Below are 24,396 nucleotides of genomic sequence, written 5' to 3'. Positions count from 1 at the left end.
GAGGGAGACAGAGCTACACTGAACTGACCCATAATCTTCACCTCGGTGCTTGACGCCTTCAAGTTTTTATAATTCTTTATTGGTCGAATGCTATTTGCACATTTATTTGTATGCATGCTACAGTTTGAATCATACACTATTTGTTAAGTTTCAAGTGTGAATGCACTTTATGATGAAAACAGAATAAAACTGGAACAGATATTTTCCCTTATCTCCTTTCTCCTTTGCGGATTTTATTGGTTATATTGTGATCAACCCCATCAATGATCAAATGTCGGTATGACTTCAAATGGCAAAATATCTATGGATCACATTCATTGCATACATTTACTATCTTTAGATTTATAAATGGTTTCTGATTTCTCGTTTCTCCGTCTCTGAGTGTCTTCTTCTCTCTCTGGTTGTTGAAATTGTTGGTTGTAGTTTGAACTGCAATAAACTCCTTAAAAGTCCTCTGAGATGCTTTATCAGTATTTTGTTTAGGTGTTGGTGAAAGACTGTTAATCATACCTGAACTGAACAGGTGGCAAATGATAACAACACAACATGAAGTGTAATATACTGTAGGAACAAGCATTCAGTCAGTGTAAGGTACATTAGTTAAAAAATATTATGTAAATATATCTAAATAGAAATAAGGTATTCACTTCCAATGAACGTGTTAAAACAGATGAGTCAAGTTAAATTTCATATGTAATAAAAATGTCTATGATGTATTTGAAATTGCAGCCTCCAAATGTTATATGAGGCATACAATCAGCAAATCTTTATGTAAGATTAACTTGACAGCAATGACACATCACACCACAGACCGGCTGCATTAACATATTTTATTGTACACAATACTGCAGATGGACTGCTGTTGGACAAGCTTTGCTACACATACACAGTAAATGAAACAAGTTTAAACCTGAAAGAGTGAAATTTGTTAATGTTTGCAGCATCTTGAAACAGCTTCAACACAGAACAACGAACAATACACACTAACAATGAGAGCAAAGATGATTACACTCCATCTGTCGTAAACGTCACCACTTCCTGTTCAATAAAGTGCATTTTAAAAAGGTGAAGTACAGACTTCCTTATTCTGACAAGGAAGTTTATAGGCTTCATATACAACACTGTATTGATGCTGCAGGCTAATAATCAATCACTGTTGTCACATTAAAACCTCATACAGGCATCTTTTTTCATCTGAACCACCGTGTGTGTTAGAGATCATCTAAATGTCACACGTGTTATTCTGTTCCTTTCCGTAGCATTGTGAGCAACATGTGCTCCATAGAGAAGTCTTTTCCACTGAACACCTGATATGATAACAAGGTGAGCAAAGGTGTAATCTGCTTGCACTGTATGTATGCAGGTTTCCTGCTCGCTAAGCTAGCACAAATAACTGAATGTAGTTTTTAGCGATGCTAGCACCGCGGCTCCATGGATGGCAGCGCCAGTCTGATGGTCCTGACTAAAATATCTCAACAACTATTGGATGGACTGCTGTAAAAGCTCACAGTCATGTCGCCCTCACAATGACTTGTAACAACCTTAACCTGTATCGCCATCATCAGGTCAATTTTAAATTTTAAATGCGGGTTATTACATTCCCATCAGCCTCAGCTGTACTTTGTGCTTAGTGCTAACTAGCAAATGTTAGCGTGCTAACACTCTACAATAAGATGGTAAACATGGTTAACATTATACCTGCTGAAGGCAAGCATGTTAGCATTGTGACGTTAGCATTTAGCTCAAAGCAGCACTGTTCCTAAGCACAGCCTCACAGAGCTGCTAGCATGAGTCTTTTTTATTTATTTAGGTTTTTGCAGTCAAGGAGCTATTTATTGTTCACCACAACACCATATATTGTACATTCAAAAACATCTAAGTCTAACTTCACACACATTCAGACACTTGCAGCCCAGTTTTTACACCAATAAACGAAAACTTCACTGCCAAAGTTACATGTAACTGTAAGCTGACCAACAACAGCACACCTCTTTGTTATCTCAGTTGTCTGCTATACTTCCTGTCACGTAACAGATGTGTGTCTATATTATATGTCAGGAGTGTCACACGGATGTGTGTGCATGTGTGTGTGTGTGTGAGACAGAAACACACAGTTCAGATATAAACGATCGAATCCATTGAGTAATATGTTGCAAAGATGTCTGTATGGGTGCCATGAGAGTGTGGGTGAGTGAGCCAAGATAAAACGTAGATTCCAGCAAAAGACAAGAAAATAATCAGGTTGTTTGGATTAGAAAGATAATTAAATCAACATTTCTCTCCTTCAGAATCTGGACTCTGGTTTTATTCCTTCGTTCTTTCTTTGCTCATTGTCCAGACTTTCTATCCAACATAAAACAACTGAATAAAAGTAAAATTGGTCTTTTTTAGTGTGTTGTTTTCCTCTTTGTCCATTTCTTTCTTCTTAATTGTTTCCTTCCTTCCTTCAATGTGCAGAAATACAGAGTAGAGGCTTTGCTTCAGTATGTCGATCAAGATTTAAAGTGTTGCCACGTCCAACTTCTGGCTTATGGTACAAAAATGTGATCACTTATCCGTAAAAACAATCCAGTCTGCTTGCTGTTGTTTCTTTTCCTGAATAATAATTAAAACGATAATGTCGCTCCGACTGTCCGCCCTTCAATTATTCATAAAGGATTTCACACACCGCTTTCACCTTCCACTTGTGTAAAAATGTTGATTAATAAGCGCAAACATTAGTAGTCCGGCCACTGGCTTAATTAAAAACGGTTAAAAACAGAGTGAGCTGACTTTTCTCCATTTCTTATTGACTTGGTCATCAGTGGAATGCTTTATCAATCAGCCGACGTATCCATCAGAAGTTTATTACTCTACACTTAATGAAAAAAGTTCAAATAAGCATCCTTGGTGCCATATTACTTTCCTCTTCTATTGGCTTAATGTAAGAAATCACTGTCAGAGAAATAATCCACCCTGATTGTCTGCATCTGTGAGCTGCAAACGTAACATCACCGTGAAGAACTTCTCATCACGCATCGCTTCTTCGCTTCACGGCCATTGTGAACGTCATATTAGTCCAAACTGGTCATTTTTGATTCCTGCACTGTCATCATGGTAGAAAGAGAGGTTTTACGAGCATGATATGATCCTCTGCCAACAGAGCGAGCAGGGTGAGTCACTGTGCCCCCGATTCCCACTGGAAGAAAGAGGAATGTTTTCCCTTCATGGCTACTAACTGCAGAGGTGTTCTGAAGACTGTGGATGATTTCTAATCCGAGAGATGAAGCTGCCGGTATTCTCCATCAGAGGTGCTTGTGGGACGGTTAGATGGCTGCGTCCGACAAGTTCAGAAACTTTCTGAAGCCGATAATCCGACGTTCATTCTTTTTTTTTTATGTACAAACACAAACAAAGTGCAACACCATGAACGTCTCCCAGGAGAGACTGCCTGAACATGGGCGCCGTTATCCCCGTACTTAAACAAGAACGTCTCTATGATGGCAGTCGTTTTCGCTTCACCTTCGAGTGTGGCCGTCCGGAACAAGTGTGGGGCTCCGGGGGTGGAGCGGGTCGTCCACATGTTGAAGTGTCTTTGGGCAGGACGCTGAACCTTCCAGCTCCAGATGGTTAGACTGGTGTGTGTGAATGAGTGAATGTGCTTTGGATAAGTGTGCTATATAAAAACTATAATAACAACACATTGTATGAACTTCTCTAGAAAAACTAGACCCTCATGGATCCAGGGTGGATTATGAAAACAGAAAAAAAAGCATGACGGTGGGACTCGTGACTCACATGGGTTTAAACATTAGGGATGAGGTCAGGGATGTACCACGGTGGGGCCGAGGGGTGTTGTTTGGAGTTGTAGGGTCATACCATCGTGGTGCTGGAGCCGAGGGGTGTTTCACATCATCAGGAAGGCATTTTGGAGGGGTGTCGGGAGCCACAGGATCGTACCATCATGATACTGGAGGGTCATAAGGAAGAGGGTTCTACCATCATGGAGGTGGAAGGGTGTCGTTAGAAGTCATAGGGTCGGACCATCATGGAGGTGGAGCGCAGGGAGTAGCTGGGGCCTCGGAAGTGGTGCCACTTGATGCCGTTGAGCTTCCTGATGTTGTGGCCGACGGTGTAGTAAATACCATTCAGGTTGGAGAAACCACAAGCGTCAAACCACCAACCTGATGGAGAGAGAGAGGAGGAGGAGCACAAAGAGGAAGATGAGTTTCTGGTCAAACACCCACATTACCACTTTTGTCCTTTTACTCTCTCTCCTGATCTTTGTTCATTTCTTTCTGCATCTGTTGTTTCTTCTTTATCTTTGCTGCTCTTTCTTTTTGACTTTCTCTGTAAATTGCTGTGATTCCAAACGACTCGCTGACCACTGGAGTCTTTTCCTCGGAGAGCTCGAGAGCCCGATTAACTTAATTGGCGATCGCAGCTCCAGGGGAGGCTGAGGAGAACTAAAGAGCTGTTTGTCTTGGCGTTGACACAAGGTGAAGGGTAGTGCACCGAAGGGTGACGGAGACAGATGTTTGAAAGACCAGAGCTTTTATTTTGATCCTCCAAGAACAAAATATGTATTTTTGGAATCACCGACTATTTTCTTATTTGCTGTGATTTATGACAGAGTGATATTATTCAATTAAATTAACTTTTATTAAACAAATCAAACTGTTATCATCCACACTATCAAATCACAGCCAAACTGCTTCATGTGATACATTGGCTTTTAAAATGTATTAAGATGATGTATAAGATGGTGCAACCCACAGAGGACAGCAGAGGAGAGACGTTACCTCCAGTGAGCATCAGGGCACATTTGCAGTGGTCACAGTTGTCGTTGTCCTGGTCTCGGGTGCTGAAGCCGGTCCCATGGGTGGTCAGGCTGCTCTGCCTCCCCGCTGTGCCGCTGTAACCTCTCAGATACAACCTGAGCGAGAGGAAAGCTGCGATGATTAGTCGATTAATTGATTAGCCGATCGACAGAAGATGAATTGGCAAAAAATCAATGATCATTCAAGTCAACGTTCTGTTGTTCCAGCTCCACTGATGGACGGTGACATGTCAGTGTGTAAAGTATATGTGAGTGTGTGTAACTGTTAGTTACCTGTACTGCTGTCTCTCATTGGTCAGTGTGAATCGGTCGTACTGGGAGTGGGCGGGGCTTCCCTCCCAGTCCCTCAGCTCCACTCTCAGAGAGTACTGACCCTGACTGGTCAGCAGGTACAAAGCTTCATTACCCAGCCAGTGTTCTCCCAAGACGTCCCCGAAACCCTGCAGGAGGAGATTTTACAACAGACCAGTTAACTCACATCCGTTACTCCGACATTCATTCTGATTCATGGCTCTCAAGAGACGAACGGACCATTTTATATTCCCTCCAGCTCCTCTGGAAGTCCACGCTGCCGTTAAATCGCCGCTGGAAGACCGTCCAGCCCCCACCACTCGTCTCCATGTCGCAGTACACCTTGAGGGGAGGGGTTAATCACAATCAACTTAGAACTAACTTATTATAATAAAACTAATAGTCACAACACTAACTGGAAATAAATCTGCTACATTTAATAAATAATAATTTTTTTTAAAATAATAAAAGTATGTAAGTCATTTTAAAAGATGTCTGAAATGTATTATCTTAAAAAGACAAATAAAAAAAAAAGAAGAAACTTACAGCTTGTCCTGACTTTTATTTTTTATATATATTTTTATTTTTATAAATAATTGTACACACTAGAAACACATTGTGAGGGAGAAGTTACTGCTTGAAGCAACACTCAAAGTACTGACCTAACCCTGCCAAGGACTCCACTTACTTAATATATTTTAAAATGTAACTAAGAATATTCATTTACAGACTGAGCGTCAGTGTGTTGAATAAGATGTGTGACGGCTGCAGTTCAGGTGTTTGTCGTACCTGCACAGGTTCAGTCCTGTTACCGATGTAAATGTGATACAGACCACTGACAGAGTGTCCGGCCTTGTAAGCCTCTGCACAGTCCCTCCACATCTGGCTCCTGGGAGGTGACCCTGCACACACACACACACACACACACAAATACTGTAAACATAAGTAAGAAAATGCACAGAGAAACGCTCTTATTCTTACGTTGGCTCGTCTAAACATGCACATGTATGTACAGTGTGTGTGTGTGTGTGTGTGTGTGTACCTGTCGTAGTAGCCACCATGTTAATGAGTGTGTGGACAGAGTCCATCAGCTGAGCCTGCTGCCTCTGCAGAGCCGTGTTGTTGCTGCTGGCGACTCTCAGCTGCCTCTCCAAAGACTCGATGGCCGACATCTGAGCCCTGACGACAGACTGGGAGACAAAGATTTTGTTCCGTCAGCATGAACTTCACACATCAGATCTATAACAATAATGTTTCTTTAATTTGTTTCTTCATCCATCAGTGAAAGTGGAGTTTTGATTTCTTTACTTTTCATGTTTTATGCATTCCACTTTACAATTACAGATTTCACGTTTTGTTTGATTTGTTTTGATTTGATCGATGTTTTATGTTCATGTCAGCCAGCTGAGACTAAAGTAGTTTGAATGAGAGGAAACAGTAAAATAAATCTCCTGCACACTTTACAATTTACATTTATGAGGTCAGTGTCTCGGTCTTCATCACTGAAAGTTTGACCTCATAAATGTAAATCAAATGCTGATTGATTCACATAAAATGTCCCTACAGTATCCTGACAGGACACTTAATATATATACATAACATAATGTAGTTAATACATATGCAGACAGCTGTCTGATGTTGTTCACAGTAAAACATACAGATGTCCTTTTTGTTGAATGTACCTGCAGTCTGTTCTTCTCCTCCCTCATGTCCTCCAGCTCTCCTCTCTGCTGAGACTCCAACATCTGGACTTTACTCTCCAGACGACTGAAAGACAGACAGAAAGACAAAAGACAGAATTTAGACACTCGATCCACAGCAGAGTCACATGATCCAGCTGTAAATCACAGAAACATCTACTCAAAATGCACCTGAATGCATTTGTCTTGTTCTTACCGATAGCTGGCTGAAGGTAACATGACATGATGATTACAACAAGATGTGACATCAACATATTTTCAAACAAGCTACGGTTTGATGATTTAATGATAAAACCACAAATTTAATGACAGAACACGTTGTTTTGACGCCCGTATCGGCAGGATAACGTTGTTTGTCTGTGACTTCCAAAAACATTGCAAATTACTAATAAATCAGTTTTATCAAGTGACAACAAAATGGTTACGACTAGGTTGAGTTTAGACACAAGAATGACCTGGTTAGTTTCAGGGAAACATTGTGGATTCGGTTAAAATAATACCACCTCGTCGTCATGGTAACAGCAATACATGTGGTTAAAGAGTAACTCCCCGTGAAAAACCTTGTCTGACCTCCAGTGGTTTAACTTCTCAACTACAGGTGTACGCCAGGACACCGTGACATCACGGTTGGGTGTGGTTACAGGTGTAACAGGGCACACTTCACGCAGGTGAAACGGGCTTAAAACTTTCAACCAGAGAGGGCAGCAAAACACAGTATTTTAGCCTGCTGTTCAGTTACTCTTTATGGTTTAGAAACGATCGTGGTCATGCTTAAAAAAAGATAACGTTGATTGTTGGTAGGAAATGTGCACGCAGGTGACGCGACACACATCCCTGCCAATGGTTTCACACTGTTCCACCGGTCAACAGGTGGCAGCAGCACGCCGAGATATGCTGCAATGCCCCGCCAAAAAGGAGGAAAACTGCAAGCTAGTAAACATGGATGTAAACAAAGTACTTACAGAAAGAAACTGTGAAAAAGGAAAAAAATTCAACACGTTCGTTTACACAATGTGTTTTGGTGAGTAACAGCTAGAGGGCGCTGTCCCTTGAACGTCAGCATATATCGTTTTAGGAGACTTGCTGAAAGATCTGATGCTGTTGTTTTTCAGAATCAGAGATAACATTTGTTTTGCTAGAGCTTCAAGTCTGATGTTCAACAATCATCCTGGTTAAAATACTCGATAGAAGAGGCAGAGGTACGTGTTTCTACACCTGGAGAAGCCAAGAGGCAAAGCAGCTGCAGCTTTTCAGCAGGTCATTTCAACAACTGTGCACATCATTGTCCCTCCACTCCCACTAACCTCGTAAAGCTTACTGACACTGCTTTACCTACATGCATACAACACAGGCACTTTGGTAGCCGCTGGATAAAGGCATTCTGGGAAATGTAGGAAATGACTAAATTACAAAGAAGTGGATGAGGCAGGTTGAGGGAAAGTGGGTCTACCAAAAAGTAAATGACTGCATGTCATCACTAAATAACTCAGGAATGTGTCATATTAACATCAGACTGTTTAACATGGCGGTTGTGTGCTTGTCAGAGGGAGGACATGAATCCAAACTATTTGTACAACAAATCTGTCTGTAATGGACCAGAGGTTGTAACTCCTGAGTTACTCCCTCTTGGTAGAGAAGCCGTAAAACAGCGAAATAAAGATTAATAACCCGACCATCATTCTTTCTGCCAGAGCAGACTACAGTCCACGTTATCTCCGCAGCTGAACCAGCAGAACAGCTGCAGAAAATAGACTCCAGCCCACAGTTAGATCAACAACGTGGGAGCCAAATGAATGAAACCTGATGAAGGAGTGGCAGCGGCTTCGGAGGAAAATATGGGACACTGAAAGTGGCTGAATGTCCAGTTCACACTCACTTTTCTGGCTCTGAGTGCAGAGGACACAAAGTGTGGTGGGGGGTCTGCAGGAGTCGGGTGGGAAAATTTGTCTTCTGCTCTAATCTTTCCCAGAATAAGTCACAATCTCTGTGTGCGCTGGTGGCCATTATCAGGAAAATACATGATCTAAAATAAAGTATGTCATCATCAGTTCTCAGTTATTTTTTAGGGAGCAGTTTGGTTTACAGACTTAATGTCCCCATGCATCCAGAAGTTTCTGATTCCTGCAGCAAGAAGACACAAATGACTGTATTTAACAGTAAACCAGGTTCCAGTGTGACAAGCTCAGCTCAGAAAATGCTTCCTGTTAAGAGTAAAATGTGCTTAAATTCAAATGAGCTTCTGAATGCTGCACCAAAGTAAGAAAAACATTTTAATAAAAATAAAATTAGAAAGTTATTTGTCTTTTGTTGAAGTATTTTTGATGTTTATTAACAGTTATTATACAGTAAATGGATACTTTTACTTCATAGATATTTAAAATCAACCAAAGATTTCTTCTTTCTTCAGCTCCACGTGCCTCCTGTAGTTCAGTTATATGTGAATATCAGTACATTACCACAGAGATGTAATGTGAGAATATCTGTCAGACATGACCCTCCATCACTCTACAATGTGCAGCTCTTACACCTACGACTCATATCATTTTACATTAGCAGGTGAGACTTTGGTCATAATAAGAGCTGAAACACATTATCAGCTCCTGGTTCTGATCACTTCAACATGCTGACCTGCACATGAACGAGGCAACATCGTTTACTGTGATGTAGACTGATGGGGAGTCACCGATTGCTGCAGTGCTGCGGTTTGTACAGCATGCGTGCAGACTATTGAGTGTGCACACGTCCCCAACTACATGCAGTCTGTGTGTCTGTGTGTGTGTATAAAAACTCTTTCTAAAAAGCCTATTTCTGAAAACTTTGAAGGGACATTAAGTCCAACATGTTTAACATGCTTAATGTTTAAGAGTATTTTCAGACTTTGTAGAGACCCTGAGTATGTTGTACTTTTACTGTATGTAAACATGTGGCCATGTTTCCATTAACTGTGTGAATCTAAGCAAACTTTTGAAATGTCGCAAAAATGCGAATTAGGCACGTTTCCATCAACTAGTTTGGAGTGAATAAACTCGTTTCAAATAGTTTCATCAGAAGTTGGCGGTATAGGCGACGCTTGGCTGTAATCCGCCAGTAAACAGAAGAGGAAGTCGAGGTTAGGAACCGTCTAACCCATCTACAGGAGAAGAGAGGGATCCTCAGGAATCTGTTTCTATTGCTCAAGTTTGAATTGTCGGTTCATGTCAACTGGTGTCGGCCATGTTTCATGCTGTCTGGAGAGGAAGACAAATGAATGCGGAAACAGCTGATCAGTCAAGTGAGTTAAATGTTCGCTACGTCACAATTGATGACGTTTTTATCGAACGTTGCCGTCTCCATACAGCTTTTCTAATGCGATACTTCAAAATACACATAAAAACAAGTTCATGGAAACACATCTAGTTTCTGCCTACAGTCCTGTAACTGAGCCAGTTCAGTTCAGTCTTTGTCTGCTTTATCTCAACAACTTCTGGTTTCAAGACCACTGATGAGAACTGTTTTCACACATGATTTCAAAACAAAGTTGAAACTGTTTCACAACTCAGTCGAAGCTGATTATTTATTTATAGTTTGGTTGGTTACCCTGCAGCAGCCGTCATCACTCGGTGGGTCATCAGCTTAAAGACCTGACTTTTATTTTGGAAACACTTTATTAGACCTGTTCCACCTAATTCACTTCTGGTGTTACGTATTCAAAATGATCAGGGGCAGCTCTCTGAGCAGCAGCACATTATTGGTAAATTGGTAAATTAAAGGATTAAATGCACGGAGCATTTAAACATTTTCTTACCTCTAAGGCTCATAAAGACCTCTCACAACACACGGGATTATCTCAAGAAGAGATATTGTCACCAAATTAAAACTAGACTGTTGAAGAACAAACAGAACAGACAGATGGAGAGCAGAGAAGTCAACAAGTCCACGTACTCCCAAGGACCTGTAGGACTATCCAGACTCTGATCTGCCACCTCTCTGGTCAAAGTTTAGGTAACTAAAACTCGTGGTCATAGTTAAAAGAAACCATAATAACTGTTGGTACAAGACGAAATGTGAACTGTGGTCTTCTCTCACAGGCTTTGTTGACCCAACAGCACCCCCCAACCTCCCTGGAGAGATGTTCACACTGAACACAAAGCCAATCTAAGAGGCGACTGCACACAGGAGCGGAACTGAAAGGACGCTTATTAGATGTGTTAGGTGAAGATGCCTCTGCACAAGTCGAGCGACGCTTAATGAACATCAAGAGATAAGAAGGAAAGGAGAGATGTAAAACACATGCACACACAGCTGGAGCTTACATGGCCAGTCAGCTACTGTGCACATCTGTTCAGTCAGTGCATCAACTGCTGGGGACGAACAAAGACAGCAAAACACTCCACCGGTCATGTTAGTGTGAATACGTGAAATCCACTTCACTGCTTACTTACTGTTTATGAAGATGTATGACCTTTACAGAGAATTAAAGAGGTGTGTTTGTATCCATGGACACAGAGAAGACACACACACACACACACACACTCTGTTTCAGCCTCTCTGTTTGCATTATATCTGTTACTGTAAACAGAGAACACGCTTGATAATTACTCTGCATGTTTTACTGCACAGCGCACCGTCCAAGTTCACCTCACAATGAAAAATAGTGAAAATATTGTGATTCCAAATACTGGCGTGTCTCGCAGCAACAGCTGTGGACGTATTTCCATCATCTCTAATGACTTGCTTGTATTTCAAATATTCTCACTGTTAAGTTGTGAAATCGCTGATAAGGCTCGGGGTCAACTCATATTTGGGTCAGAGGAGCGGAGGGAGAAGGAGTAGACGTAAGTTCAACATTTGTAATCTCGATAATTACACTTTTTTTGTGGGAAAAACCAAATTATTGTTCAAAGCAGAGTATTTTTTAATGTCTTTAAAATTGTCTGGAGGGGATTTTTAACAATAGAAGCTATTTGTCAAATTTCTTTTGGCTTAAAAATGTCATCAGATTTCAGAGAGCTCAGATGTCTTCAGTTAGTTAACAAGAGCCTGACGGGGTCTTAGATGGCAAACAGTGTGGGGGTGCTCAGGGTGCTCTCGTCAAGGAGGAACTACATTCTCCTTATAACGTTTCTCTCATGAACTTCCTGTTCCAGCTGCAGAATTTCCTCCCAGTTTGCTTTTCTTTTCATTCACATTCCCAACTTCATATCATCATGATCCTCAGATTGTTGATATTTTCACATCATTTTTACTGGAGATATTAAAGATTTCACACAAAGAGTCAAGTGTTTTTTCAGAGTAACACATCACTGAATGAATGATATGATAAGCAAGGGTGACCATATTTTCAAAACTCTAAACTGAGAACCTTAAGTGTGCCGCATGTTTACGCATGCATGTGCTTATGCACGCAACAACATTCAGATGCGCGGTGCTTCGTATGTTTTTAGCGCTGAAAATAAGTATAATGTTGCAATTATTATTTTAATAGTAGTGAAAACCGGGACACTTTAGTGTTTTAAAGATGTCTGTCAGGACTCTGGACACCCAGCCTGAAACCGGGACAATCCCGGACAAACCGGGACAATCCCGGACAAACCGGGACGTCTGGTCACCGTAAGATAAGCAGATGTATCTGATTGGCTTTTTCTCTTGATGATCATTTGAGAGCTGCTGTTAAAGGTCACTCTTACACTTTGCTGTTAGTAGGTGAAAGTCACTTAGTAAATGTGTTGTATTCTTCACTTTTATAAGAATCTGTTTCTCCTAAGTTGTCTCTTTAGAGCATCATTGAGTGTCCCAGGTCCAACATCAGACTGAGGTAGACACTTTGACTTTCCTACCTGTTCTTGTCTCGTAGCCGGCTGATCTCGGAGGTCTGCAGTAGCAGCTCCTTCTCCAGCTTGTTGGTAGACAGAGAATTCTCCAGAAGTTGGATCTCTATTCGAGACGTGTGGTTCAGCACCTGGTGGAAGACATGACATTAAATCCAGGAAATCAGCGTTCAAGCTTCGAGATCAGCTGACTGGCAGCTCAGTACCTTGGCTTCGACCACGTTGAGTTTGCGCGTCTGCTCCGCTGTGTGCGTGAGGAGGTTTGTTCCGATCTCCAGCATGGTGGCTGTTTGGTTGTGAACGATGTGTGACGGTGTGTTGGTGACGTCTGGCTTCATGCTCTTCTGAATGACGTTCTCCAACTGTGGACGGAAAAGATAAAAACGAAGGAAAGTAAAACTGTCGGCAAAGAAAGAGACAAGACGGACATCACAGAACAAAAAGGACAAAGCTGACTTCTCTCCGCAGTATAAAGTCATTTTGACTCATACCCTTGTTAGTAAATAATGCTTTTATATGAAAGAAGTGAGTTGTGTTGAGACTTTCCAGAAACTCAGCAGCATTGAAATACACTAAAACCACCCACTCAGTGCATCAAGTTCACCAAATCAAACATGTCAAGAGGTCTGGTATATAAAGACGCAGGTCGCTCCATCTCTGGGAATATCAGCCGATGCCAACTCGCAGTGCCATGCTGTGACCTTTAACCTCCGACAAATAAATAATCTATCCATCCAGCCGTCCATTCATCCCTCAGACTCCACGTCTTCACGATATCAGTGCCACTGAGAAGCACAGGGAGTTGATAAATATACCGCTGGACCAACAAACAGATTGGTCCCAGTGGGACGGCCAGTTACCAATGAGGCCGTTTGATGAGTCACTGGGAGGGGAAGTTCAGGCCACAACGCCCAGATCACACTGGAGTCTGGTGGGGATCACTTTTCTTTAATGAATCCCAACATAAGACTTTCGACTCTAATCATCAGCCCCATTTTCACTTTCAAGTTTTCAATTCCTCACTTTATTTAAAGAAGTGATGCGAACTGAGACGTCAGTAAAAGTCAATAAAATCAATGTCATTTTAATGTATCAGTTAAAATAATTTAATTTAGGTGAATGTAAGAACGGGGTTGGACTCTGATCGGGACATGAAGCATGTGAGAAGGTTTTTAACATAGGCTGCTGATAACACTTATCCTCTATCTCACAATGTTAAGAACTGCTTTGAAAAACACGGTGGATCCAGATCAAAGACCAATCACTTGTGCCTTGACTCCAGATTTCTATGACATCTGTTAACTAGTTGAGACTCACTCGACCAAAAACCTCCTGAGTTTAAGAAATGAAATGCAAAAGACTTGAAAGCCCGTCGAAAGCCGTCTCAGTTTGGCCTGAATGTGTTTGTTATGACTGCTGAAGGCTGACAGCTGACTCATTTTTCACAAGTGCTGACGAATCCTCCAGTTTCACCGACGTTGTGTTTTCATGGTTTTATTGCCTTCAACTGCTGATGTTATCCGCGCTGACTGACTTTATCATGTTCATCATTCTCCATGCATGCTGACGACACTATTAGTCATTTTTACTTCCAAATTAAAGTTACTCGTGTTATTATGTTTAGTCTGCTTCAATCCAGATTCAGATTAAACAAGCATCGCTCTGTTCAGTCAGAAAATCATTTAACGAGTGCCGAGATTCGTATCACAGCGGCCACAAATCCAAGTGGCCTTTTGGAGGGACTTTTGTGTGAGTATGTAAATTGCGCTAAACTGGAACAAGGAGGGAAATAAATGAGATGTTGTGACGCAGCGAGAAGTTAATCAAATAATCAAACGCGGAGAAAATAGCTGGAACGAGCTGGTTTGTTTCTCCCTCCTGCTCTGCTTCCTGAGATGCCGCTCAGATAAACTTTGACGAAAGCCAAAACCTCCACCTGGCTGCTGCACAGTCCAGCCAGCAGAGACCCAGAGGGGGAAAGAGCTGCACTATCGCTTTGAATATCCAGTATGAACAGAAATATGCTGAGTGTGTGTGAGAGAGGGAGAGTATGAAGATTTAAGAGGAAGAAAAAACAGAGAATAATTGAAACAAACAAGAAAACCAAAGATCAGCAGGTTCTTTTTTTGTCGAGTCTCTGGGGACACAATGTGCTGACTTTTTAATTGACCCTTACTTCCTGCTGTAGGATTAGAACTACATACACACACACACACACACACACACAGAAACTCTCATGTTCACACAGAAACTAGCATACACACACACACACACACACACACTCACTCACACTCACAATTATAAACTACACAAGCCGACCATTGAGCTCTGGGACTACGCAGGCTGCCCCACGTATGGAGGGCTTGTTTCTGAGATGCTAACTCAAACCACATGTTGGCTTCGCTGTGATCTGGCCCTCTGGGTGACTTCACAGGGGGAGGGCGGGGTGGGGGGTGGGGGCAGGGTCACCAAACAGCCCCGATAACAAGACTGACGCACAGGCAAGTAGCACCGATAGGGATCTGGGGTAACAAGTGCACTGTGGGTCGCTGGAGTGTGTCGGGATCTGAGCTGGCGGCTCTGGACCTGAAGGGGCACTGGGTGACTGGACTGAGGAGGATCTGTATGAGACTGAACTCACCGGAGAAGAGTGGTAGTTTGGGCAAAAAGCTAAAAGTGACCCATGTTCATGTTTAACAGCAGTGTGATGTTATAGTGGATTCATAACCACACCCATCAGTGATGTTGAAACCTGAAATCATTAAACGAGTACTTCACCGATTTAGCTCTGCACTCCTGTAACACTGTTGGATTCACGATGGACAATAAAAAAAACTTTTCATCACACACATTCTTCAATAAAAATCTGGCACCTACATTACCCACAATGCAACTCCACCACAGACAGTTCACTGGAAACGGACTGATGTGTAAAATTGGCAACAACTTGGAGAATAAAGATGAATTATTGTCAAAATAATGACTTTCTCTCCAGAATAACACCAGCATTGGTTGTTTGTTCAAATGGTTTAAAATGACCTGTAGCACAGCAGGAAGTAGTGTGATGTCTTTTCAGTTTTTCTTTAACCTTAACCAAATAGTAGAGATCAGCATTGTTTAGGTTCAAGGACTTTTTCATTTCTCTGAAAATAGAAACTCACAAGTATCGCATAGTGAGAGAAATGAAGTCAGCGTGAAGGTGTAGAAAGTGGTCAGTGCAGGAAAGCGTGAAGACTCAGCTGCCATCTGACTTTCAGACCACATGAGAATGACTAAAAACCAGTGGCAACAGGTTTAAACTTGCATCAACATTATGGTCTTTCAGTCCTTTGAATAAGAAACGGAACCCCTTTAACACACGTTTGTATGAGGCTTCACCAAACTCATGATGTATAAACAACGAGCCTTCACTTCAATTCACATCTTTTTTATTACATTTCTTGGCAGCCATCAGCTGATACAATGATATAATGATTCGACTTGTAAAAACATCATCAGCTTGACGAATCTGAACATAAATGCACATGTAGCCTCGCAGAGCCTCTGAGTATCAGAGCGTCCAGATGTTTTGGCCGAATCTCAGAGTGTTATGAAGCAGCAGAACGAGCCAACAGCCTCAGGCCTCATCACTTGACATGCTGCAGGGAGATATCTCTCTGTACGGCGCCCGACCTTTACTCTCCTTCACCCTCCACAACAGTCCTTCCCTCTCTCTTTCTCTTTCTGAAGCCTTCGTATATGAACTTATCTTGAGTTGTGCAAAGAATCGCCTCCTCTCTCTGGCTCGTCTTTTCTACGTCATCATTTATGCATTTATTTTGTTTTGACTTTTATACTTTCACTCTGTCGCTCTGGGTGTTGTTTTACGGATTATTATTAATCTTCCTCAAGTTTACAACAGACTGTCCATCATGTTTACCTTCTTTATGAATGAATGTGTGTGTCGTCTCACTTTACATAACAAAGGTCATTTCAAATTCCTTGTAAAACTTTGTAAATCCATCGCTGCAGGAACATTCATAATGTTTCCTTTCTTCTAATATCTGACAGTTCTTGTTAGTTAATTGGTTGGTTTCCTTGTGTCATCTCTGACCACCAGTACAGTCTTTCTTTATATATACTTGCTTTATTATTATGTCTATTCATTCGTGTTATGAAGCTCTGTGCACTTTTTCACATTTGACTTTGCTGAAATCCACAAAGTTTCAAGGATTTTCAAGGCCTGATGGAACCAGAACCTGACACAAATGAAATAGCTGAATACTATCCTCTGATATCTAGAAATGTCTATGTGCCCTGCTCAGTGGTGGGAAGTAACTAAGTACATTTACTCATGATGAGGTTGAGAATGAAAGGTATTTGATATTCTACTTTTTTGAGTCTGCTGGACGTCCCAGTCTGTTTGATATGACGGATGGAGGAGTATTTCTACATTGCTGTATTGTATATACTTTAGTTTCGTGAAAACTACTTGAAACCTTCAGACTCACTGCGGACCACATCAATGCAAGATCCAACTGACTTACACGTCTCCTCCAAACCACACATATTGTAAAACATGCTTACTTCATGTGGCTGATACTTAAGTTGTGCCGTGTTTTTCCACCTGTCAGAGTTAACTTGGACTCTGTCTTACATCATAAACTGACCATCACGCCTCATCTACTCCAACATCTCCTCGCAGGTGTTTTCTAAAACACCAAACCACTGCGGAGATGCTTTACACACGTTCCTCTTGGGGAATATAACATAACAACAGACTGACGGTGGCTAGGAACTGCTAGCTTAGCGTTAGCTTAGCCAGGCTTCAGCAGAGGCAACAGAAAGTGACAGAACAGCAGACGTGAATGAGTGGAAGGGAGGAAATCTGCCCCAAACGCTATAGCACTGTTGATCATGATCATGATGAGTATTTTAGGCAAAGTTCTACTAGTATATCTACTACTATAGTATTTTTACCACAGGGGTCTAGAACACAGAATTACTATTTTTTTCAGGAAGAATGATAATAGACCCCATAGAACGGATCTGGATCCATTGATAGTGTATTAAAGTGAGTGTACATGTTATTTACCAACTAATAAAAAGTGGATTTAGTCTTTAGAAGAAGGAGAGTCGAGTAGAAGAACAGTTACTCTGTCAGTCGGGGTGTCAGAGTCACTCTGGTGTCTTTTCAATCCTGCTTGGACTTCACAGTTGCTTGTTTTGGTACCATGCTGGGATGGACGCAATGGAAAAATCCCCAGGGGACGACGTTCACTTTAGTCCTCAAAGTTCTTTAAGCCTTCAAAATTCCCTCAGAGAGAATGTGTGTGAGCCACAAGTGTATAAACCTTATTGATATGAGTGTGATGATGTTCACACAGAGGTTTGAAACTTTTTAAACATATAAATTGCCATTTATAGAAACTTTTCTATAGGGTCTAACCCTTCATTACATCAAATCAAGGTACTTTCCTTGCTCATTAATTCACTCCAATACAAAGTCTCTGAGTTACTCAATCAATAAAGACATGTATTATTATCTTTATTAGAAGGTACATTTATCTGTTAGAACAGTAAGATCATGGTCCAGTGTTCATTTCTAGCTTGTACAGAGAATGAAACACAAAACAGATGCAATTTTAACTTTCACTTTCTCTACTTGCTAAACTTTTAATGCTGTTATGGGAAAGCTGCATTTGTGAAGGAGGTAGGAGTGGGAAAGCAGTGGAGAAGACCCAAGTTAGTCCTGTTATTTTGAATCTTGTTCCCACAGGACGTCAGCATTAGGACTCTGCATCCGAAGTGGGCCAAACACAAACAAAGTTGTGCCCAAAACAATTCAGAATCAGTCATCTTCTCTCTGTTACAGCATGTTTTCCTTCGATGTACAGTCAGCAAAGTGGAGGGTTGACTCATCTAGGGTCACTAGAGAAATAATGACCATTCATTTGATAACTTACTAAGTTAGTTTTCAGATTAATATTTTACATAAAACACATATAATCTTATAAAATACAATATATTGTATTATATATAAGATTTAACCAGTGGTCTCCAACCTTTTTGACTTGTGATCTCTTACAATAAAACTGCCTGGGTGGAGCCCTTGTCACATGTTTCACATGTCTACGAGTTGTTAGCAGTTCTACCAAAGAGACATTCCCCCTCTAAACTCCTCACATGGTTTCATTCAAATCACTGTTAGAGGCCCAGAGAGGTAAAACTATTCAATATTTCACAAAACGCAAAAATTTGTGAAAAGTCCCAAAATGTCTATGGAGTTTTGCATCAAGACGTTGTTTTTTTCTTCTTTCCCCTCCAGTTAATCATCTCATGGTTGGGAACCACTGGACTTGTAATGTAGTTAAAATGTTTAAGTTAACATGCCGCTTACACATTGATGGATCAGTATTAACAATCTGTCGAGATGAGTACTTTTACTTTTGATACTGCGAGTACATTTAGATAATTAAGTCTTTACTGTTCTGATCATTTTTACTGTGATACGGTCTAAAGCTCCAGAACAAGCCAGTAAGAGGACCTCAGGTTTAAGTGGTTATGTTAACTGCTGTTTCCAACGTCAGGAATGAACTGTGAAGCTCGACATCTCAGAATATTTACAGCCACTTCTGAATTTTTTAACTGATCTGCAATTCAATTTTGTCTAATTTGTCTAATCAGTCAAACAGGTCTGCATAATTACTCAGTTAAAACAAATCCAGCTGTAGCTAACTCTATGACCAATGAGTTTTTCATTTTGACACTTGGCGAGATGAAATTACAGCCAGGAAAAGTCAAGTTCAATTTCCACCAGGGAGACCGGCTCTAAAATAAACAGGCACATAACAGGAAAAGATGAGAAAAGAAAAGAAATAAGAGGAGGAAACTTCCTTCTTCTGTTTAACTTATATCACAGCTGTGTGTGTGTCTCTAAATATTACAGTTAATGACTTTCTACCCGTCTGTTGTGTGTTAGAGCTGACAGTGTGTGTGTGTGTGTGTGAGTAAATGAATGAGTGAGTGACTGTGCGTCAGTAAATGCTACTACCTATAACTCATATGTGTGTGTGTGTGTGTGTGTGTGTGTGTGTGTGTGTGTGTGTCTCAGTTAGACTGCCGGGTCACGACTACAGCCACGACAAACATCTCAATCATCTCACCACAATCAGGACCAGATGGGCTAAGTCAACACAGTGGGGTGTGTGTGTGTGTGTGTGTGTGTGTGTGTGTGTGTGTGCAGATGCATGTTTTTCAGGCTGTAAGTGTACTTGAATGCATGTACATCACTGTGTTCTACTACTTAACTGTCAGTTGTTTGTATGTTTCAGAGAGGTGCATGACTGCGTATTTTACTGTTCTTGTGTTGAAATACATGTAAGCATGTGAGTACTCGAGGTACTGCCAATGTGCTACTCCTCGTACATTCTTCATTTTAAACACTTGTCATTTTAAAATATATATTTTACATATTCATACAGATGATTCTTGATGTGCAGCAGTTCTTTTTCCTGTTCTCTTACTGTGTTTGTTGTTATGCTCCAAAATATTGATTTCTGATTAAATTACTGGGAAACATCAGCTTCATGGTTTAAAAGAAGCCGATGTCTCGAAATGGAAAGTTATGCTGTGTCTGAAATCACTCCCCATTTACTTTTTGTGCACTACATTTACTGTCTGCCGTTACTGAGTGTCAAAATTAATTTAATTAAAAATTAATCCACATTACACTGCCCTCAACAATGGAATAAAAAAAGTGGTCTCCTCAGACGATTACAGTTGCGTGTCTCTACAGCTGTCAGTGATGATGCAAATGGCGATAAGTGAGTGTCTGAAATCTCCATTTACTCCATATGAGACCCAGCAGGCTTTAAGGTTTTGTGTGATTACAGCTAAAAGGGTTCTTTTGTTGTTTTATTTTTGGAGAATTATTGCTTCAGTTCAGGGTCTGAACCTTGTCCTGCTGTGTCACCGTCTGGTTCAAGGTAAATGTATGAAAATGTCCCACAGGAGGTTCATGCTCTCATGTAAAAAGAGGGTTTCAAAAGCTGTAAAAGAATGCAAACACAGAGATAGTTTGATCGGATTACAAATGCTATTCGGGCCTGAATTAGATTTGAGAACGGGCTGCAGGTTGTAGGTGTAGGATAAATAAATGAACTGTTTCTACACTCACTGTACAGAACAGTCCATTCACTAAACTACAGATACAGAAAAGAAAGACATCCAAGTCTGCAACATTACCAGTGTGTCTTAATCTACTGTCACTATGACAATAAACAAAGCCGGTGTTTTATGAAGTATTAATGACGGTGCTGTCATAGCGCTCCTCCGTCTGTTTGAACAGATGGAGCTGGATGGACGCCACTCGATGATGGAGTCATTGACTGGATGATAGACAGCGCAGCTGAAATTAGTTTGGTAAAACAAGAAGACAGAAGTGACTGTGGTCGGAGATGTTTCGGTTCTCAGTGGAGAAGAAAGACGGACTGCGATGGAAAGAAGAAGAGAGAGTGAGACTCTGTGGTTTTGGTTCAGATCTTGTTTCATGATTTCTTCCATCCATACGAAAATAACAATGTGAGAGATCCAAATTGTTAATGATTTTTAAAAACTGTGAGCTTTCATTTCTTTGCTGAGGAGATATAAACATTCATCTCCACCAATGACAGTTAACCCTCAAAGTGCAGCCCCCACACATACACATCATATAAACATATATCATTCATAAACTGTTTCAGTCCTGAGGGTTGCCATCATTTAAGGTGACTACATTACATTAGACACCTAATTATAATTTTACCTGGCTCTACTTCTTCTAAAACCCACACTTCTTGGCACAGACTTGTTTTTGCAAATTCAATACAGTAATTAAAGTTACTGCAATTTCACAGGATCCTATCTTTCCTTGGAGCACATGAAGACACACATCTTCCATCTCCAGCTGCAGAAGAAGAAGAACTGGGCAGTTTGAATGAGCAGAAATAGCCACCAACCGATATACTGTGAACTTCATCAACAGAAACCAGGAAAAATCAATCAATCAAACTGAGTCCGAACCAACGGGACTGATGCTTCAGAACCAACGGGATCCAGGTTGTCAGAAAATATAGAATTACTTCAGAACTTTAATGTTTGGGCGTCTTTGTGGTTTTGTGGGGGCAGAGGGCTTGACTGGAGACAGTACTGCACTATTAGTATATTAGTATATACTGCTCGCCTTGAAATTTTGAGTTTAACTTCTCCTGTTTCTACTTTTATTTCTATTCTTATTCTCATTGTAAACACTTCTAAGTATTTATGTTTGACCTTTCTCTATTTCTCTGTACTTATTTCTGTCCTTGTGCAACACCTGAACGTCCCCTCTGGAGATCAATACAGGTTTATCTTAACTGCAACGTCCTGGGTTTGAATCTGGTCCAGGACTTTTGTCTCATGTCCTCTCCCCAACTCTCTCTGATCCTTCCTGCCTCTCTTCATAATGTGTCCCCAACTGTCTTGAAAGTGTAAAAAGGACTTTTCATATGTCTGATTACAGTCTGGGTTAGAATACCTGCTGCCCCCGAAGAGCTGAAGGAGGAGACAGAAAGTTTTGAATTCACTCGATTTAGGGGCGATAAAAAGGGAATGTTTGAACTCCTCAGTGGTGCTTGGCCTCACGCCAGGATGTGTGTGTGTGTGTGTGTGTGTGTGTGTATGTGTGTGTGTGTGTGTGAGTGTATTTACTGTACATGAGTATGTGTGCAGTAAGAATCGTAGAGAGAGAGAAGACAGAATGAGAAAGAACAAGAAGAGATTTTTCCAAGAAGCTCTGCGTGGTTGTGGTCAGTTTGGCACTCGGCCACAAGCCACTGGGAATCTCTCCCTCTTTTACTCCCCCTCTCTTCCCCTCCATCCCCCCTTCCACTACTCTCACCTCCTCGCTTTCATCTGTTATTCATCTAATATCTCGCCCACCATCTTTATACTCCTTCACACGTCTGTCTGAATACTGCTCTACTTTTTCTCTCCATCCATCCTCCTCCATCTCTCCACAGTATTTGGGTTTCTTTCTTTCTTTCTTTCCTCTCCACCACCTCCTCCTCCTCCTCCTCTCCCTTCTTCTTCATCTCTTCTACTCCCTCTATCAGTCTGTCCTCCCTTTGCCCCGCGGCTTGTCAACTTCTATGGCAACTGAAATCTCCCACAAGGCCAAATCACAGCTGTAGAGTGATGAATGACTCTTTAAACTGGGATTTGAAAACAAAATGAACCACCATTCACTCTCTCATTCTCTCTGTCTGACACACACACACACACTGAGGAGGAGGAGGAGGAGGAGGAGGAGTACTTTATCCCCGTCCAGCTGATAACAGCCTGTCTGCTCCGCTAACAAATTCGGTGGCCTTTTGAACAGAAGATAAATCTCACTCTCAGTCTCTCTCTGTTTCCTCCTCTTGGCTATTTGTCATCTAATGTGTCGCGTCTAAAAGTCTGGCTCGAGGCCCCAAAAATGGCTCCTAGAGACGCTGAACAAGGGTCCTGATTTTAACAGTGGACACATTTCAACTGAGCATACCAGACTTTAAGTATTATTGATGTAATAAGATTGTTTTCCTGCGGTGCGCCGTTCTTCCTTGAGATTAGATATCAATTAAACAATGTGGACGCTCTTTTCTTCATTCAGACATGGCAGCTATTTTTGCTCATGCTAACTACCCTGTTCTTCTGTTTCTACCAATAATTTATTTTTTTAAATAATTATTTTCTTGATGAATCGATAAGTTATTTGTCTATAAAGTGTCAGAAAATGGTGAAAAATTCCTGAAGCCTAAATTGACGTCTTCACTGTCTTGTTTTGTCCAAAACCCAAAGATACTCTCTAAAGAAATCAGAAAGATGTAATATTTGATTAATCAATAAATTGCTGCAGCTTTAGAATAGTTGTCTGACAAACTTGACAAGGAAAAAACATTTAACGTCTGCGAATGTTTAAACATTATACAGGTGATTTACATTTTGTACTGTAACATCTAGTGATGTTTTAACAGCTTTTGAAGTTATTATCTGATTCAAAATTCACAGAAAATGAGAAACCATTCTGAAATAACAGACCTCAGAAAGTCTTCAGTGGTCTATCAGAGCAAAGATGGCGAGTTACAGTATGACATCTAAATAATCACGTCTCCCTTTGTAGCTGCTGTCACTGTGCTGTTGCTTATTCTGAAGCATCATGTTTATTCCTTGTTTACTTCGAGGACGTTGGTGGTCTGTTGGTCAAAGAGACGACTCTGTTTGCTTTACCACAGCAGCCAATGAACGGACAACGTTCCTGACCCCTCACCTGCTCTGGGGATGCTGATAACATCAAACAACAAATTAGCTTGGTGATCTGAGCTCTAAACTTCATTAAATCTGCAGGAAGGAAGATTTTGAGGGAAAATACACCTGTCAGCCTAAAGTTGAACTGCGGTGGACTGACACACTGGGATATTTGACTTCAGGGCCTCTGCACATGCTCAGTTTGTCCGAGCAGTAAGCTATCCATGGCCAGAAGAGATAAAAGCAATAATATGTATTTTTGTGATTTGGGTGAACTGGCCCTTTAACCCTGCAGTGAACAGTGCACTTGATACAGACACTTACTGTCCAGACACGACCCCCCCCCCCCCCCGAGATACTCACAGACACCAAACCTCTCCACAGCGTTTGTTTCCCCTCAAGAGAAACACGTCCATTACAGACAGTGCCATAAGCAAATCAACAAACTGAGCATCCTGAAATACGCAAAAAAATTCAATATGCAAAAAATGTCAAC

General features: G+C 41.2%; 1 protein-coding gene across 1 annotated transcript in view; it reads right to left on the bottom strand.

The window, feature by feature from the left end:
* Positions 1 to 4,002: 4,002 nt before the first annotated feature.
* angpt4 (angiopoietin 4) overlaps positions 4,003 to 24,396 on the bottom strand; it is a 37,161-nt gene continuing 16,767 nt past the window's right edge. Inside the window, exons 2-10 of the mRNA XM_070902232.1 lie at positions 12,824 to 12,979; positions 12,627 to 12,748; positions 6,793 to 6,877; positions 6,153 to 6,300; positions 5,900 to 6,012; positions 5,351 to 5,452; positions 5,093 to 5,259; positions 4,782 to 4,915; positions 4,003 to 4,163 (exon numbers count right to left, since the gene is read on the bottom strand). Coding sequence (XP_070758333.1) covers positions 4,003 to 4,163; positions 4,782 to 4,915; positions 5,093 to 5,259; positions 5,351 to 5,452; positions 5,900 to 6,012; positions 6,153 to 6,300; positions 6,793 to 6,877; positions 12,627 to 12,748; positions 12,824 to 12,979 — 1,188 coding nt within the window. The remainder of the gene's footprint in view (positions 4,164 to 4,781; positions 4,916 to 5,092; positions 5,260 to 5,350; positions 5,453 to 5,899; positions 6,013 to 6,152; positions 6,301 to 6,792; positions 6,878 to 12,626; positions 12,749 to 12,823; positions 12,980 to 24,396) is intronic.

This window comes from Enoplosus armatus, chromosome 3, assembly GCF_043641665.1.
Source record: "Enoplosus armatus isolate fEnoArm2 chromosome 3, fEnoArm2.hap1, whole genome shotgun sequence".
Classification (NCBI taxonomy): Eukaryota; Metazoa; Chordata; class Actinopteri; order Centrarchiformes; family Enoplosidae; genus Enoplosus; species Enoplosus armatus.
This window is presented reverse-complemented; position numbering and strand designations above follow the sequence as displayed.